General features: G+C 42.8%; 1 protein-coding gene across 1 annotated transcript; it reads right to left on the reverse strand.

Moving 5' to 3' along the window:
• Nucleotides 1-75: 75 nt before the first annotated feature.
• On the reverse strand, nucleotides 76-13,383 carry scaf1 (SR-related CTD-associated factor 1). The gene is made up of 6 exons (XM_042392888.1): nucleotides 13,187-13,383; nucleotides 7,712-11,321; nucleotides 6,669-6,751; nucleotides 5,214-5,522; nucleotides 1,846-1,974; nucleotides 76-921 (listed from the first exon to the last, which is right to left on the reverse strand). The coding sequence occupies exons 2-6, from the start codon at nucleotides 11,220-11,222 to the stop codon at nucleotides 763-765; spliced, it is 4,191 nt and encodes a 1,396-aa protein (XP_042248822.1). The 5' UTR covers nucleotides 11,223-11,321; nucleotides 13,187-13,383; the 3' UTR covers nucleotides 76-762.
• Between the last annotated feature and the right edge of the window lie 5,675 nt (nucleotides 13,384-19,058).

Here is a 19,058-nt window from a genome sequence, read left to right on the forward strand (position 1 = left end):
TTAAGTCATTTTATAAAGAGATTTAGCAACTTTCTCAACCTCACTAACACATGCACACAAAACACAGACAGCAGATTCCAAGACCTTAGAAGCCAAGTGTCAAATGTATTTAAACCATCATCAATCAGCTGTCCAACGCACTGACAGCTTCAGCTTGCATACTGTCTGCAAAAAAACAAACAAAAAACAAACAAACAAACAAACAAACAAACAAAAAAAACAAAAAAAACAGAGACACAGGGAGAGAGGGGATATGTGATGTGATGTAGTGTCCTTACAGTTTGTACAACATATTTTGGTGTGTACAACCGGGTATCACATCTCCCCTCAGCTTGGATTTGATATACATGGGGTAGACAAAATAGCATGAACACCTAATCCAATGCTATTGAAAAAAATAGCACAGCAATTTGTACCACCATTGTGAAGCCTCTAATGGGCACAGTCAACAAAAACTATAAATTAGAAGCTTTACAAAGGTAATATTTATTGCAGGGTTGTTGTATTGGACTGTATTAGATCACACAGGTGATGATGATGGCATCCACCTCCTGAACCTTGTATACATGACACATTTTCTATGTGAGACATATTTACATTGAGATTGCAGAGGTAAGGTGAGAGACTTCTATAAGATCACATAAAGCATAGACATGGTGGGCTATGAAAATAATAAAAACATTAAACAAAAACAATCAGTGAATGTTCCAGATCATGAACAGATGGCCGTGTAAGGGAACATTTTTTTAAAAAGCCCTCCCATCAGGCAGAGGAATGCAGCGCTCCCGGCTCCCTGTCATCCCTCTCTTCCTCGTCCATTTTGCGTCCATGTTTCCGGAAGTATTTGTAGCGCTGGACGTACAGCTTTACAAGGTTGCTGACTTTGACCGGGTTGATTTCCCCGGTACGGCTGTGGCAGATCTGAGACAAAGACAGTGTGATTAAATATCCTGGTTCAATTCAAGGACATTAGTTTATATTTTGTTCATGTGGTTTCATGTATTCATTATATTATACAGTGTATCTATTTATTACAAATGTATATCAGCCAGATTCATTTCAATCAATCAATCAATCTTTATTTATATAGCGCCATATCACAACAGAAGTCATCTCAAGGCACTTTTCACATAGAGCAGGTCAAGACCGTACTCTTTCATTTGTGTTTTAAAGTATTACTCACTAAACGTAGAGTGTGTTTGTGGTAGTTTTTCATAATAATAATAATAATACCGAGCCCTATTGTCAACTACATTAAGTAAGATGTGCAGTGAGGGACACACACTGATTTAAATAATCAGTGTTATGCTATGTGTGTCACTGGATATTAGGGCTGTGCAATATGACCAAAATCTCATATCCCAATATAGGTCATTTTATATCCTGATAATGATACATATCATGATATAAGTGTTGTTGTCGTCAACTCCAGTATTTCAGCTGGTTCACTGTCTCTCCTCTGCGCTGTGTGTACAGCACACACGTGGCGAGCTCAGCCCCACCCGCAGCAAAGCACAGAGAGCAGAGGAGAGTAGCATGACAGTAGAAACTCTCACACTGAGCTCAAATGAAACAAGTGCACATAAATTAGGTAAATAACACAAATAAACATAGTCTTTACTGCCTTTTGAGTTGATGACAACACTCGTTACATTACTCTGAGTGCAATTAAGGCTTTGTGAGTAAAAAGCCAGAAGAGTAATTTATTAATGTAATCCACGCAAAAGATGGACAGACTCCAAATGATGAAAGATAATTGCGACACAACGAGAATAAAGAATAGAGCATGATATGAAAGGACGGTCATATTGCACAGGCCTACTGGATATGTGTGCTGAGGCTAACCTTATGCACAGCTTTCCTGAGGATGTCTTTGTATTCGTCCTTGTTGATGTCTTTGCGCTGATAGTAAGGTTTGATGGCGAGCTTCACTTCCTCCACTGCTCGCTCCTGGGTGTGCAGCTTTTTCAGGTACTGGGCAATTCAGGGAAGAGACATGTTAAATTAACAATACAATAATAATAATAATAATAATACAAACTTGTACCTGTACAGTGCTTTTACAAACACAGTGAAAGAGCTACACAGGATAACAAAGTAAAACACTAAAAATACATTCTGTTCATGTATTTACCTACATTGCAGAAACAGCCAGGCCTTCATTTATAACCCTGCTCCCTAGTTAATGCAAACTCAACACTTCCTCCATGTTTACCTGTTGTCTCTGCACATTTCCACAACACTAATTCCATCATACAAACACAGAGTCCTGTTATCCTCTGTGCTGCTCTGAGTTTCTCTTCTGACACAAATACTGTTCATTTACTGGTTCTTACAATCAGTATGATCGATTTAACATGCCAGACATTATATCATTATTCAGATATTATTTTGATTCTTGCAGTTGTGAATTTACAGTATACAAGATAAAAAATAGTAAATCAAGACAGAAATAAAAGTATGATTATGTATGAAGTATGAATACATAAAGTACCACTATAGTTCTTCAAAACTATTTTAAATTGATAACGGTCACTTGACATGAGAGAGGTTTGGTCGTTTTCGCTGGCATTCTTTATAGTTGGGTTGACAGGTATGTCATTTTGACTCAAGACAGGGGTACCCATTTATATCCAGCTGCAGCTGCAGCACCAACATGCAGTACCTACATGACACACCCACTTTACTACATGATGCACCCGCTTGGTTAGGTATAGGCATGAGGAGGGGGATGGTTGGGGTTAGGGGTCAGAGGGGCCATGTGGAGGGGGGTGTCATGTAGGGGTAGGGTAAGTCTGCAACACTACAGCTTAACCTTTCTCTCTGTACAAGCTGCCCGATCCATTCTGCACATGCACAAGTGGGTCCACCATCTTAGACAGCTAGGTACGGCAACACCACTTGGACAAGCCATGGAAAAATTTAAATTCGCTCTACTTTGTCTTATCCGCCTCTCTCTGTTTGTTTCTACTAGAAAAAATCACAAGCCAAGTACAATTCTGTCCTGCAGTTCAATATTGAGGGAAATGTTACTGATAATAGGAAGAATACCTCCAAGTTTTGTTATAAATATTATTCTACTTTATACAAAACTAAGTTCAATGGGGATGCTATTTCAGCAATTTCTAATTATTTGGACAATGTAAATTCAGTTAACCAGGAGGAAAAGAAGTTACAGATGACATAAATCATCTAAAAAATAATAAGTCACCTGGGAATGATTAGAGGGCAATCTCCCAGGTTTCATAGTAACAACTGGGTGGAAACAATTAGAGAGTTATTGCAGAACCAATCCAAAGTCTTTAGGGAGGCCTTTCATATTGGGGCAGTGACATGCAGTTCACTACAGAGGACAATATGGGGGGGGGGGGGCATCATTTCCGGTAAAGCATGTCCTTGACAAAATGTAAGGGGCGTAGGGTTGTTAGTGGCCATTCAAGCAGCTACCATGCATTTAGAAATCCACAGACTTCGGTAAGCACAGTTCTCAGAGGATTGTCTGGTACCTGAGACTACAAAAATGGTGGTCTTGACTTTTTGGACTTCTCTACCTTGAATAATGTATATTTAAGATTAACTGGTTTAAGCATGTTTTCAAAAATGACTCCTCCATGTGGAACTTCATTCCCAAATTTGTTTTTGATCAAATTAGAGGACTCCCCTTCCTACTGGTATGCAATTATAAAATAAGCTGTCCAAGATGGCGGACCCACTCACCAGGTAGCCAGCAGGTCCTGTCCTTTTTATTGTTTTTGTATGACTGTATGACAACTGTTATACCTATTTGTTGTAAATAAATAAAGTTTTGGGAAAAAAGCTGGCATGTTCTATTAAATTAAAAAAATGTATTAAACATGGAGTATCAATTTTGTCCAAGTAGTGTTGCTTTACCTAGCTGTCAAAGATGGCGGACCCACCTGCAAATGCCCGTGCATGTGCAGAAGGGATCGAGCAGCAGGTACAGATCGGGTACTGACACTAGGAGTGCTTTTCATTAAGCTAATTTCTGCTTCCTCTCTTCCTCTCTCCTCCTGTGACCCGGATATCCTTCCCCTTCTGCCATCATGGAGGATCTTCCAACACCTTAAAAGGTGGAGTAGTGAGGAGAGAGGAGGCCCCTGGAGGAGCTTAGAGCGAGGAACCACAGGTGTATCCTACACACAAGTTTTTTACTGGACAGCAACACTCCTTCCATCCAACGTGTTTATTGATTGGTCAGCTGATCTGACGGGGCAGTAGACAGTCGGGCTGTTGTTGTAATATAGCAGAAAAACTACCTGTGGAACAAGAAGGACGGCACCAACAGCCGCTTTTCATATTTATTCATGAAACACAAAACTCTTGTTAACTTTATTATTTTCTTCATAAGCCAAAAGGCTTCTTTTCCTCTTCTTCTTTTCTGTTTCAACTACGTCTCAGCTCCTTCAGGAGAATATGTCGCTGCACAGCTGTGTTTCCTATAAAATCATCCTGAGCTTGAAAAGGACGTCAGACTTTCACTAACTAAATAAGCTATATTTTATTTATTAAACATATTCTGCAGGCTACAGCTCTTTTTATTGCTCCTTTTCATCAGATCTGTTCTTTCAGTAATTAACAGCTTTAAATTGTCTATTTGTGTTATTGTGTGACAGCCAGACGCTGCTATAGATCTATAATCAAATGATAAAACACTGGAGCAGTTATCAATATGTAGAAATGATTAAGTAACAGTGTAAAGTCTTCATTAATTATACATGAATTTGAAGTTGAAACTTTAAACTGTTACTTCATAATTTCTTATATTTGACATTTAAAGTGCTGTGTATCATGAGTGGTTGCTGTCTCCTCAAAATGACGCTGAGTGAGCGAGGACATCCCGTTGATGAAGTCCTTCATCTCTTACTCACACGTCTCTCACATCCTCGCTGGGAGGAGCTGAGATGTGAGGAAGAGGAAGCAAGGAGACACGTTAACATAATGAAAAGCACCCTAGGTTAATAGAGGGATCTGGAGGCTCTCGCCGTCACCATTACTGCAGTGTCAGCGTGGAAATGTTAACACATTTACACTGACAGTGAAAGCAGAGATGTTTGGAATAATCATGGTTGGAAGTCGCCCCATCCAACAGATGAAGGAATTCTATGTGGATGTGGAAGTTATTCAGTCTCTTAACGCTTTGTGAAAAAAATGACATAATGTATCGCTTCTGTCAACACTGCCTTCAACTTTACCTTATCAGGGTCTTTGCTCTCATTATCCCATCCAGTGTCCCCAGAGCTCCCCGTCACTCCCGACAGCCCCACAGGCATGATGGGGGGCGGGGTCTGTGCGCATCCACCACCTATGGAGGGGTGCAGGTGAGAGGGTGGAGTTTTGGTGCAACCAACTAACGGGAGGGAGCTGTGTAGGATAAACTGGGCTGGGCTCAGTCCGGGAGGCGGAGGGAGAGACGGAGGGGGAGGGATCTGTGAGGAGGAGGAGGATGCTGAGGAAGGAGGAGCATGCTGCTGGGACTGGCTCTGATTAGCCTGAGAGAGGATCTGCATGAGAGACATACAACAAAGTGAAAAGATTAGTGTGAAAATGAACGTGTGGATACTCTTATTGTCAACAAATCTCATGATTGGAGCTAAACCTGATCAAAGCAGCTGAGACAAACTGATCTACTTACAAGTATTGTGTGTGTATCAAAAGCCTTACATATCTTAATCCTCTGTGCTGTAATAAAGTTCTTTACAATGCACAATGTAGTACAAAGTCAAGAGGTTGTGATATGTACCACAACAAGCTACCGAAGCTGTAAACAGAACCACGCTACTGCACATGCACAGTCGCTCGTTGTCCTGTTTTTAATACGTTTTGGACAACAACAGACATCTACAGCACAGAGGAAAAAGCAGAGTGCCCTATGAGCAGGATATCCTAAATGCTTCATTAGGCATTATATATATAGTGTGTGTGACAACAAGTGTTTATAGGCATAAATAATCTTCCATAACCAGACTGAAATTGAGGTACTCCATATATCTGACTGACTACTATGAGCATCAACATGGTGTTTCCATGGATATTACCTTACTCACATTCCTGCCAGAATCACATTCTGATGTGAGCCAAGCCCTGGTGATAGCAGGTGTGAATTTAATAGTCGTGCAATGGTACGCAAAATCTAGCAGGATACGTAATTTGATTTTTTTTGGTCATAGGTTCCTTTCATTTATTTTGAAGTTTTTAACTTTGAACTGTGACTCTAGGGGCAAGGCTCATAATATCTAGAAATCTGTGTATTTATTTTGAATTTTAAAAAAACTGGTGAAAATTAGATTGAAAAAAATAATACAAAATCCAGATGGAAAATAGGTTTTCAAGATAGTATTCACAGCTGAACAAAGCATTTACTTAACAGAATAAATCAGGTACCTACATTCAGGCAGCATTATGTCCGGAGCATGTAAGTACAGCTGGTGTTTTTTAACAATGGGAAGGTTTAAGTGGAAACTATATTGCCAATAGGTGTGAATATGAGTGTGTATATTGTGGGAACAAACCCCAGGCAACAGTGAACAGTGTAAGTGCTTTAACAGTATGGACTGTGTTTACAACGCCCTTAATAACATATTAAAAAAACCACTGAGGAGAATGACAGTCAGAGACAGAGGAGCAGTCACTCAGTCTCACTTCCTGACCTGACTGGTTGCTTGGATGAACTCTTGTGCTTTGGCTCTGCTGGCAATATTTGCCTCTTCCATTTTGAAGAGCAAAGCAGTCACTGAGAGGAAGAACGTTAGACATCGTTATTTCAGGGAAAGAACATGCATCTATAGGTTTATACATGAACTGATGAACATAACATACATGACATGTATTCAAATACACAGAATATTCAACATATTCCAGAAGTCTATTTTAACATAAGTTGACAACAAGCACTGTTGGCGACATTTCCTCCTTCAGTTGTCAGTTGAGAACACTGCCTTTGAATGCAGATGGACAGACTGAACATGCTGAGATCTACTGATGCAGGTCTGAACTGTAGTGCAGTTTGTTGTAGACCGACTTCCCTTTTAAGCTGAAACAATGGCAGAGTGTTGTTAAGATTACAACTCCAAACCAGAGTTATATATGGAACTATAGTTCTATGAATTATAGGTGACCGCCAGAGATGATATGTATGTAATAGCTGGATTTCCACTGTCTGCTGCTATACAACTCTCCACACTGCCCACACTTTATTTCAGTTTGAAATGTCTTGATAGGGGGGTGTGGCCTAAACAAAGTGAACATGACGTTTCCTTCTACTACTTTGCAATGAACACTATAAACCAGGACTAGAATCAATTGATAGTATAATAATGATGATAATAATAATAAGACTATACATATAATTTACTAACTCAAAATGTCTCATTTGATAGAAGACAAGATGCAGCAACAGTCGTGTGGGGATACAGTTCAAAGTGCATAGCAGTCTGAAATGTCTGCAGCGTGTTCCCACAGAACAATAAAATAACTTTTACAAAGATGAAAGTGAACTAAATGTTGACTCTGATGGATTTCCTGTCACAAGCAAAGTAAAAATCTTATGTTTGAAGTTTCTAAAAGCTGACCTTTATAATAAAGAAACTAGTGTTATTCTGTGAAATAAGGTTTTTCACTTTGTAGTGAACTCCTTTGTGTGGCTCTTTCTCCTAAAAACATGGCAGACTTGACATCTATGGAGGGAACTCACATGCTAAGACTCCTCCAGTTGTGCAGTCCACCCCGGTCTGCAGACTCCAAGGGAGGGCAGGAGCTGCCGGAGGTGGGGGAGGAGGAGGAGGAGGCTTACTAGCGGACGAGGAGGACACCGAGGAGGAGGATGGGTCTGACGAAGACAGAGGCAGAGAAAGGGAAGTGAGACCGCACCCTGCCGAAGAGGACGAGCAAGGAGGTGAGGCCAGAGATTTGGGTGCGTCATCTGGAGGAGGGGGCTTGGCGGTGGATGTAGACAAGGCATTGCTGAGGCCAGCTCCCTGGGAGGTAGACAGGCTGGATGGGCTGGACGGTGGGAGCGTGGGGCTGGTCTGAGTTGGACAGTCCTCAGCTAGGAAAGAAGGCTCTGGAGTCTTACAGCTGCTGTCCACCGTCTGAGAGTCTGGTGAGGACTCCCTGGTGTCCCGCAGAGGAGCCATAGAGGGTGGAGGTGAGTGGGGTGGCGAGGAGGAGGGTGGGAGAACACTGGTGAAGGAGGATGAGGAAGAGGAAGAAGAGGAGGAAGAACAGGGAGCGGGGCCAGCTTGGCCAGAGTGTGGACTGATTGACTTGGTCCCATCGCCAACAGCTGACTGAATGTCTAAGGAGGCTCCAGCCCAGCCATCGGATGTGGCTTTTGTTTGGCTGCTGTCTCCGGCGGTCAAGCCTGTCGCTCCGCCTTTCTCCCTGGTCTTCTTGGCCAGGCGACGGCGGCGCTTCGTTGCCAGAGATGATGATGGGGAGGAGGCAGAAGAGGAGGTGGATGTGATAGAGCTGGGCTTAGTCTTCTTCGATTTCAGTCCCGTAGGACTGGTTAAGGAGGATGGAGGTGCGGCCAGGCTGCTCCGCTTGCCCATACCGGCCAGATCTTTACCGCGGCTGCCCAGTGACAGCGGTTCTGAGCAAGGTTTGAGGAATGGAGACCTGCTCTCATTGTCTCGGCAGAAGACTACTGCGATTGAGCCACCCACCACAGAGCCCCCGCCACCCCCTCCTGTACCTCCTGGCCCCAGGAGATCCATGCCCAGCTTTCCAGAGCCGACCGAAGCCCCCGTGGTGCTGCTCACACCGTCACGCACCAGCACAGACACTTTGGATTGAAGCTTGCCTTTCCGACTGCCGCTGCTCTCTTTCTTGGATTTTCCAGAGCGACCCAAATCCTTTCTACTACTTTGTCTCTCTTTGTCCTTTCCCATCTTCCTGGCTCGCTTCACTGAGGGGAGACCTGATAAGACAGGGGCGGGGCCTGAAGTGACCGACAACGAGGAAAGGCATTTGCTTTTGGTTCTATTTGAAGAGGAGGAAGAGGATTCCGATTGGCCTATTTTCTTTAATGTGCGAGATTTCTTTTTCGGGTGATGTCGTCCAGTCTTGGGGGCTGTTTTAGTTTTGGGGCTGGGGGCAGGTGGTTCTGGAGGCAGGGCAGCAGGAGGTGTATCCTCCAAAGATGGGTAGTCAGAGTCCAAAGCTTCGCCATCCAAGGACAACACATCTATCTCCAGTTTGTCTGAATAGCGGTCTGACTCATAGCTGTGATATCTCGGTGGTGACAGTGACTGGGATCGGCTGTGACAACTTGCCTGATCCTCCTCCTCTCCAGCCGAGCGCCATTTTCTCTTCTTCTTCCTCTTGTGGGGCTTGTCTGAGTCCTGTGTGGGCCGACAAGGAGAGGCCGGGGCCAGTCTTGGAGAGCCGGGTACGGTGGTGGTGGTGGTTGTCGTGGTGACGGTGATGGTTCGCTTGATGGCAAAGAGGTCAGAACCATTGAGGTCTTGAATAGATGGCGGGACCACAGGACGACCGTCCCGGCGCCGTTCCCTCTCGCGCTGCCTGTCTCTTTCGCCTTCCCTCTTTTCCCTGCTTCTTTTGGACCCCTTTGAAATGTCCCGCTCTCTGCTGCTTGAATGTTGTCTTCCCTTCCTTTCCCTCTCCTCCCTTCTAGAGCTAGAATCTCTAGAGTCTCTTTCGTCTCTTCTGCGGCTACTGGTGCGGTTTTGGTCTCTCTCTCTATCCCTGTCTCGCTCTCTTCCTCTGTCTCTATCCCTCTCTCTGTCGTTGTCCCTCTCTCCAGTTCTGTCCCTCGCTCTGTCTTTATCTCTTTCCCTCTCTCTGTGTCGTTCTTCGGATAGGCTTGAAAAGGAGCGCCTGGTGTGGCCCCCTCTCCCTGAAGAGTTGTGGGATCCTGAGGCCTCTGGGCTGCTGTGCCGTCTTTTCTTCCTCTTCCGGCTACTGCTCCTGCTGCTCCTCCGACTTTTCATCTCCTTACCGCTCTTGTGCCCTTGCTCCCTTTCTTTGCTCCTCTCTCGACCTCCCTCTTTGTCCTTCCTTCTCTTTTTTCTTCTCTCCTCCTTCTCCCCGGCCTTCCTGTCCTTGCTTTTCTGTCTGTCCTGCTCCTTGGAACTCTTGGTGGACTTACGGTTCTTGCTCGCTTGCTCGACAGGAGGCGCGAGAGGGGAGGAGGGTGGAGAAGCTTCGGGATGGGAGGGAGGGGGTGGTGGTGGTTGAGGAGAGAGGGGCGAAGAAGCGGGAAAGGAGAGATATCTTTCCTTCCGCCTGCTGACCAGCTTCGTTCTCAGATCCTCTACTCCTACCATAGGCTCATCCTCAGGCTCCCTATCCACATCCCAGTTGCCCTCTGCACACACGGACACGAAGCCGTCCCCGTCCAGCACTCGGAGGATGCGCTCTGGCTTTGAACCAAAGAAGGAGACGTTGGTTGAATTCAAGGGGAGATTTCCACCAGCTGCTCTCTTGTTGCTTCCATCTCTGTCAGCAGCCCCGACTATCTCCCCCTCCTCTATCTCAGAGTGGTCAGAGTCTGCGCTCTCCCTCTGCTCTCCAGCTTTGGTGATGCTACAGTCCACTCTCCTCCTCAGAGGGAGTTTGGTGGCCAGAGAGGGGCTTGGCAGATCAGTGAAGGTATCAGTGGAATCCGGAGGCTCTTCCTCTTTCTCATCATCATTTTCTCTCTCAGCGTTTTTTGTCTCTCCCCTCATTTTGCCGCTCCCGTCATCGGTGTCTGATGCTGGGGAACCAGTGGGGTCAAAGGGGTCATATTTTTCCCCCTCTCCCTCCTCCCCCTCCCCCTCCTCTCCCTCCACCCTTCCCTCCTTGTCTCCCTCAGTTGGATGGAAGGGATCATACATTTCCTTCTTCCTGCCCTCTTCTTCACAATCAACACCTTGATGCACTGAGGTGTGAGGGAAGGAATCTGAGGTGGTGTTGGGTATAGGTGTAGAGAGAGATGACGTTGCTGGAGAGGCAGAAGTGGAGGACACCCTGGCCACCTCCGTCCCCCGAGTCTGACCTTTTACATGGTTCTGATAAACTGACGAGTTGGCGCAGACGGAGGAGGATGTAGACAACGGTGAAGATGGATCAGATGAAGGAGATGACGGAGACAAGGAAGGTGAGCGGGAAGGAGGGCTCCTGGCAATCTCTCTCACTCCAGCAGGGGAAGAGGAGGCAGCAGGTCTCCTTTTGAAGCCTGATGCTGGAGTCAAGTCCATGGGCCAGGAGGACTGGTCATGCAGAGGTCAGACAGTGGAACCTGGAGGTTGGAAGTAAAGGGCGAGGCCACACCGAAAGAATGGAATCCAGCAATCAACCTAGTGGAAAAGGACAGGAGACATGCCATCTTTATCTTATAATAAAAATATATCTGAAAATGTTGAGACCACTGAGGCAAAAGAGGCCGGTGGCATCATTTGTGGAAATTTTAAGAGTGTGAGAATCATTTTGTGGGGATAGAAGTTGGTTAATTTGAAAGATGTACTGCTCTTTGTCATAGAGCACCTGACTACATTATCAGATAAGTTTCCCACATTCAACACAGCATCTTATTGATGTCCATGCCAGACCCCTGTCTGTCTGTCTGTCAGAGTGATTTCCCCCCCCCCCCCAAACTTCACTCTAGCATCCTTCCTCTTCATCCTACTCCCTGTTAGTCTGAAGGAGGAAATAAAGGGCAGAATAGAGCTTGACTGAAGACTTCAAGTGCTTTTTTAGATAACGACTGAAGTTGTGTTTGTACATCTTAAGAGTCTAAACGGATACAACAGCATGACCGATGTTATCAACAGACATGACATTTTGATATCACTGTATTGATCAGCCGATGGGTAAAAAGAAATGTCGGCAGAGAAATGCAAAAGATATGTGTGAGGTGTGAGGCTGCCCCCTTAAGTTAGTGAGTTGATGCATCAGAGCTGACTCGCATTTTGTCAGTCGAATCATTCCCTTTTTTTTTTTTTAGCCACGTCATACAAAGAGTAACACAGGGTAACAGCAGGACAGGCTGTCAACTTTTACAGATTCTTGTCTTTAAATGAGCTAAATACATAACCTGGATGGACTGAAATGCTGACTCTGAGTGGACTGATCCTGAGTTGGGGGAAGCCTGAGTGAGCTCATTTAGATATTAAGTGAACATAGTAAAATGTCCCACTCAGGACAAATCTTGGTCATAGTTTACTAACAAAAACCAATCAAAAATCCAGTATCAGCAAGGCTATGGTCCAGAAATGCACTTAGTATTAGCTTTACCAAGTAAACTGAGAGTCATTTACAAGAAAGAGGACAAACAATACAAATTCAATAACTACCAGAACCAGAGAATGTGTGAGTCAGAGCCCATTTCTGGATGAAGAGAAAAGGGTGGAGACTGTATGACTGAGCATTAACAATTACTCAAGGGCAAAAGTTTGAGTTATCACTGTTGCATTCTCATCAAGGTTCTCTGGCTTTGCTGATTCATAGCTGACAGAGTGTGTGGGGTGAGGGATAGATCAGTCTGTCAATGAGCCCAGCAGCATGACACAGACAAGTATCTGTCAACCTCCCAGTCCATCAGTGAGCAGGAGCAGACTGCAGCAGGTCAGTCTTTAACTAGCTTAGTAGCGAATGTCAACTGACACGAGCAAGACATGCTTTCTCCTAGCTGCTCATTACTGCTTGCAGAGAGTCCAGTCTGGTCGAATACATTAACTGCGTTATTGAGTATTAGTGTAACGTTATGTATCGTTAGGTATCTACAACCCTTTGTTTTTCTCTGTTGTTATTTTGCTCGTCTTGCATTTTCTTTTGTTGAACTTCACGTTTTTTTTCCTGTTTTCTGTATAAAGTCATTATTTGCCTGTATGATTTCTAACTCTTGTTGATGGAAAAGAAAAAAACAACATTAAGCGTTATGTTAACATGTTAAACACTGCACTCACTCTTAGCCACTGTTAGCCTTCATTGTATAACTTAGCTTTAAGACTAACGCCACTGGCAGCCCATCTGAACATATTTGTTGATTACATTGCTTGTAATCCTGTTTTGTCATTGCTCATAAAGTACACAGGACTTTTAAGAGACATTCACTCTGTAAGGATGTGTCGGCAGCAGGTATTCTGCTAGCTAGCGAGCTAATTTAGCTCACTGTAGCTCGCTGGCTAAATGCAGCAGGAGGAGCTGTGTGCTAATGAGTTACCTTCAGTCCAGTAATGTGCAGTCTCAGACCGAAGCCTCCGTCTTGATTTACTGGTATCTCTTTTTAAGACATGAAATCGCCTGTTAAAATACAGCAGAAACTGTTTTTTGCCGTTTTAAAAGCGCAACAACAGCCCCATTCCATCAATCGCCGCCATTTCCATCCCCCTCTAGCCGGACGACAAAGGATGATGGGAAACGTAGTTTATTGGATGATGCTGAAATTGACTTTAAACTCGCAGCTTCTGACCAAAGACTGTAAAAACGATGATATTTAACGGCAGATTCTCCGTTTTTACACCCCTTTTAGCCCAATATTGCGGATATACACTGGTACACTTCGAAAGCAGCTGTTTAAGTAAGACAAGAAATGTATTTTTGTATATTTGTCAATTGACAGAAATAATGCAAAGTGACTTGTTGACAATAAATCATACCTTTATTTCTTTTAAAAAGAGATAGCCTACAGTAGACTATGCAGTGAGCACTTCAGAACCCAATATGTAGTTAATGCCATGGAGAGTGTCATTCTCATTGGACAATGCTGAATGAACTATGATCCTTTGAAAAAAGCACATTTTTTTCATGCCTTCTTCTGTCATCACTCAAGATAAAGTGTCATATGCTTCAGGAAAATATTGTTCATAAGATGTTTACATTATTTCTGTAATAAGATGAATGTGAGTGTGAACAATGATTTTACAAAAATGTTGATTCTAGAGAGTTAAAAGGATGTTTTTGAAGGTGCAAACACCAAAACAAATTTGGGAGTATATTAAGAAGTTAATTGGGATTACTCACAGTGGATCATCAAAGCAGTTGGAATTAAAATTGAATGGAGGTACAGCACAAGATCCAGCAGAACTTGCAGAAGCCTTTAATAGAAACTTTGTCACCTCCAAGCCCAAAGATTGCTTTGGTATGGACTCTGTAATGCTTAGTTGCTGTCTTGTTATGCCACATATCACAACCTCTTCACTTTGCACTAAATTGTACATTGTGAAGAAGTTAATACAAAGTCAAGAGGTTGTGATATGTAGCACAACAAGCTAGTGAAGCTCTAAATAGAACCACAAGCATGCTCAATGGTGTCTGCCATACAAGGAACTGCTCTGCTGAGACTGCAAAGGCGATAGCTGTTTTTACTCTTTGGAGCCGTAAAACTTCCATGCTCACTCTTTGTGGTGAAGGGACATGTCACCCAGTGCAGCAATGTGGCTCACTGACATGTTTTTAATAGTTTTTGGACAACAACTGACATCTACGGAGGAATAAGATACAGATGTGACCAAAAATATTGGTACCCTTCCACCTTTAAAAAAAAAAAAAAAAACACAACACTACTAAATTTTCTCTGTATTAAACTGATAGAAGTATATGGTATCCATTATTCTTTATTTCATATTGAATATAACTGAAACTTTGCTTTTGATTTACGACTTAACAAATATACAATACAATACAATAAAACAAATGAAAATGGCATGGCAAAAATATTGGTACCCTTACTTAATATTTTGTAGCACAGCGTTTGGAAGCAATACCTGCAGTCAAGCACTTTCTGTAACTCTGAATAAGGTTTCTACACTTCTCCACTGGTAGCTCAGCCAACTCTTCTTGAGCAAACTGCTATAGCTCTCTCAGGTTTGATGGCTGCCGTCTCCCAACTGGTCAATGGGATCAGGACTCATAGCAGGACACTTCAGAATGCTCCAGCGTTTTCTTCTCATCCACTCTTGGGTGCTTTTTGATGTATGTTTGGGGTCATTATCCTGCTGGAAGACCCATGACCTGCGACTAAGACACAGCTTTCTGACACTGGGCTGTATGTTTCACTCCAAAATGCCTTGATAGTCTTCTGATTTCACTGAGCCCTGCACAGATTTAAGCCACCCAGTGCCTGAGGCAGCAAAGCAACCCCAAAACATCACTGAGCCTCCTCCATGTTTCGCAGTGGGCATGATGTTCTTTTCTTTGAAGGCTTCATTTTTTTCTTCTGTAAACATAAGGTTGGTGTGATTTACCAAAAGGCTCTAATTTTGTTTCATCTGTCCAAAGCACATTCTCCCAGAAGGACTGTGGCTTGTCAACATGCATTTTGGAAAAGTCCAATCTGGCTTTTTTGGGGTTTTCCTGGGTCTTCTACCATGGAGCCCATTTTCATTCAGACAGTGACAGATGGTGCAACTTGAAACTATTGTACCTTGAACTTGAAGATCAGCTTTGATCTGTATTGAAGTTTTCTTTGGTTCTTTCTCGACCTTTCGAGCAATCCTTCTGTTCAATCTCAGGCCAATTTTTCTCTTGCGACCACATCCAGAGATGTTGGCTACAGTTCCATGGGCCTTAAACTTCTTAATAATATTGGCAACAGTGGTCACAGGAACATCAGGCTCTTTGAAGATGGTCTTGTAACCTTAACGTTGACCATGCTTGGCTATTACCTTTTTTCTAATGTCTTCAGACCACTCTCTAGTTTTCCATGTTCAATGTGATGCACACAGTGGCACAAAACAGCAGAGAGTAATTTTCTCCCTTTAAACTGGCTGCATGAGTGATTATAAGATTGAAAACAGCTGTGATACTAACTAAAACACAATAGTCTGCTCAAAGTATCACTACATATCAATTATTTCTTTCAACTTCTAAAGGGTACCAATAATTTTGTCCAGGCTATTTTAGAATGTCTTTGTAGAATAAGCATGAATTCAGTTATTTTCACAACTTTCTTGTTTTATTCCACTGCAAACCAAACATAGACATGCATTTATAATAAAATATCTGTTAATTTCAACACTGTTCAGAGCGAATGGTGTATTATTTAAAAAAAAAAAAAAAAAAAGCAAAGGTACTAATAATAATAAGAAAACATTATAAATGAAAAAAAAAAAAGAAACATGGGAAATTGTCAGCCTTATCCTTTAAGTCTCTAAAGGAGTCCTCGCCTTCCCCTGTCACAAATATTATTAACCTTTCAATCTCTAAAGGGTTTTTTCAGATACATGGAAAACCGCTAGTGTATCATCCATTTTTAAAGCAGGTGATCCCAAGCTTATCATTAAATATAGACAGTGAGAAGTGGTGGAGAAGTGGGTGTCACAGCTGATAGTCTGTTAAGCCCCTTTCACACATGCAGTCTATCACTGAAATGTTCAGGAACATTTCCTGCATGGGGTCATGTGTGAATGGGATCAGGGATCGATATTCAGGGAAATCTATATCACCAATTTCCCACCTCAAGACCTTGTAACATCTTAGGGAAAATGCCAGTACGGCCATGTTGTGAAAATAGATGTATAATAAGAGCTGGATAGGGCGCTGCTGCTCAGCCTTGCAGCCAATTTTTCCCAGTGGCCACTTGTGGTATTGCAGCAAAAAATCCCCCAGCCGAGCAATTCTTATTGGACTGAATGGGCGACATTTTTAGTCTGCTATCAAGCTCTTATAATACAGGGGACAAGCACATAAAGAGTTATGTCTGTCTCACAAAAGACGCTAGCGTGAGTGAACCAGTCACAAGACTCCGCTGATGACATGTTTGAATCCACAACTTGTTTACAGTTTCCAATGCTTTCGCAGGTGATTTGTCTCGCAAACTTGTTGAATATTAAATATATTACAAGAACACTAGCATCAAACAGCAACTCACCCGCCATGTTCCTGAAAATAATGAGAGACATCTTCTGCCGCGTACACGTACATCTGGCCTTGCCCATTGGCAGAGCTGGATAGGGCTCCGCCGCTCAGCATTGTAGCCAATTTTTCCCAGTGGCCACTTGTGGTATTGCAGCGACAAATCCCCCTGCAGCCCAAAAAGCGTTTTCCCCATAGACCACCATTATAAAAGAGACGTCTGTAAAACTGTTGACAGGACACCTCGAACTGCAAACAACGTCAATTATGACTCTTTCTATTATGAACTTTTGATCCATGGAGGTTTTATATTTGTAAAACTTTCCTCAAACCGAGAAAAGCACTTTAAAAATCTGTGACGTCATCACAACGTAAAGTCTGTGGGCCAAGCGGGAACTCGTAGGCGGGGCCAGTGGGGGGAAACACTACTGCGCATATTCAGTGGGCCGCAAAATGCGGAAGCTAGAAACTTTTTTTGGCATATGCGCCAGCCGAGCAATTCCTTTAGGACTGAATGGGCGCCATTTCCAGCTCTTATAATACATTCATGATAATACATTCATGGCCTTGGCCCATCTTCTTTCTGTTGAGTTTTATGGTGGTTGGTATCCATAAGTGTTGCATTACCGCCATTTGTTGGACTGTCCCTTGCCCCATCTATTCCAGCATTGCCATGGCATGTGTGGAAACGTGCAAGATGGAAATTTTTAGGGTCCAAGCACAGGAGCTTTGGGCAATCTGCATGAAATTTGGTACATAGCATATCTGGACCGAGCAAGAAAAAAGTGGTTTTTCAGATTTTCAATATTTTATACTGTTTTGAAACTATACATTTTTAAAACTTTGTCTTTAAGTTCAATTTTACATAAATGCTAATAAATCAAATTGGCTTAAGCTATTGTAACCAAATTTGGTGCACATGTTCAAAAGCTTGGTCTGAGCTTTGCTGTGCAGTCCTTAGATATTGTGCCCCTAGGGAGCGCTACAAATGCAAAAAGTTTACAACCTTGTAATCAGCTGCATGGATTCGGAAATTCATTGAGTCGATGCATAAAATTTGGTAATGATTGATTAAAGTGGGCATGGCTTATTACAACAAATCTAAATTTCCAGACATTTCACATTGCAAAATTCAAAAAATCTAAATAAATCACCCGTACATCCTACAGAGCTGAAAGTTTTTTCAGTGCATCCACTGAATTGTGAAAAAAGTTTATCTCACTGCAAACTATGGTCGATTCAGAAGTCTGTCACTCTACAACTACTAGATAAAAGATGTCAAATGTTTCAAACGGTGTTAGAGATTGGTCAAATTGTGAGTCTGCAGTGATATTCAATATCTTGCTGTAATTTGTATTGTAAGCACATACTTTCTATTTCATCTAATTTTTAAACAAACTTCATCAAAATTTTTGACAGTGCACCCAAAACCAGCAGAAGGGTGTGTGATTTATTATTATCATTGTGATTAAACATCCATTTAATCTGATACTGATGATGAAAATTCCTGTATTTTCATACTAACCACCCCTAGGTGTTGCTAGTAGGTATTGCTTGGAATTTATTTATTTTTCCACAAAAAAATTGAAAAAATTGCCGCAGAGCCCCTGAGGTTACACGTGCAACAAAGTTCTAGTGGCCTGTTGAGCTCTTTAAACTACAGTTTCCTATGCACACTTAAAGTTGTCTTGTATGTACAGGTAAATATCCCACAAGAAACCATATCTGGAGCTGGCCAAACATAATGAAACTTATATAAACTTAGCACAAAAAGTAAGGAAATTTGTGTTTGGTGGATTATTTCTTTGTTGTAACAATGCTTCTTGGCAATAAATCTTATACCGTTGGAAAGCCTGTTCATTTCCCTTTTAAATGGTGCCACATTTGTAAGGAACATGCATTTGTGGGATGAGCAGAGCTGAGTATGTGGGTTGAAAAATTTGCCAAATCTTTTCTGCCAATGCCAAACAGCTTATTTTGCTGTTGCTATTGACTCTTGTTTTGAGCTTCTGGTACCCCCAGGTGTGAGCATGGGCCCTGCTACAGTGGTCAGTAGGTGTCAGCTCCAAGAATCGGCATGCCATGTTTGACTGATCTGGATAGGGCCCGTGCGATAGGGCAACTTCTGGTGTTCCGCAAAACCAAGTTGCAGCATTATTTGGAGTGAGCCCTAGTACCATCTCAAAAGTGAAGGCCAAGTTGCATAGAACGGGGGATGTCAGAGATTGGCCGCGAAGTGG

Source organism: Thunnus maccoyii, chromosome 18 (genome assembly GCF_910596095.1).
Source record: "Thunnus maccoyii chromosome 18, fThuMac1.1, whole genome shotgun sequence".
NCBI lineage: Eukaryota > Metazoa > Chordata > Actinopteri > Scombriformes > Scombridae > Thunnus > Thunnus maccoyii.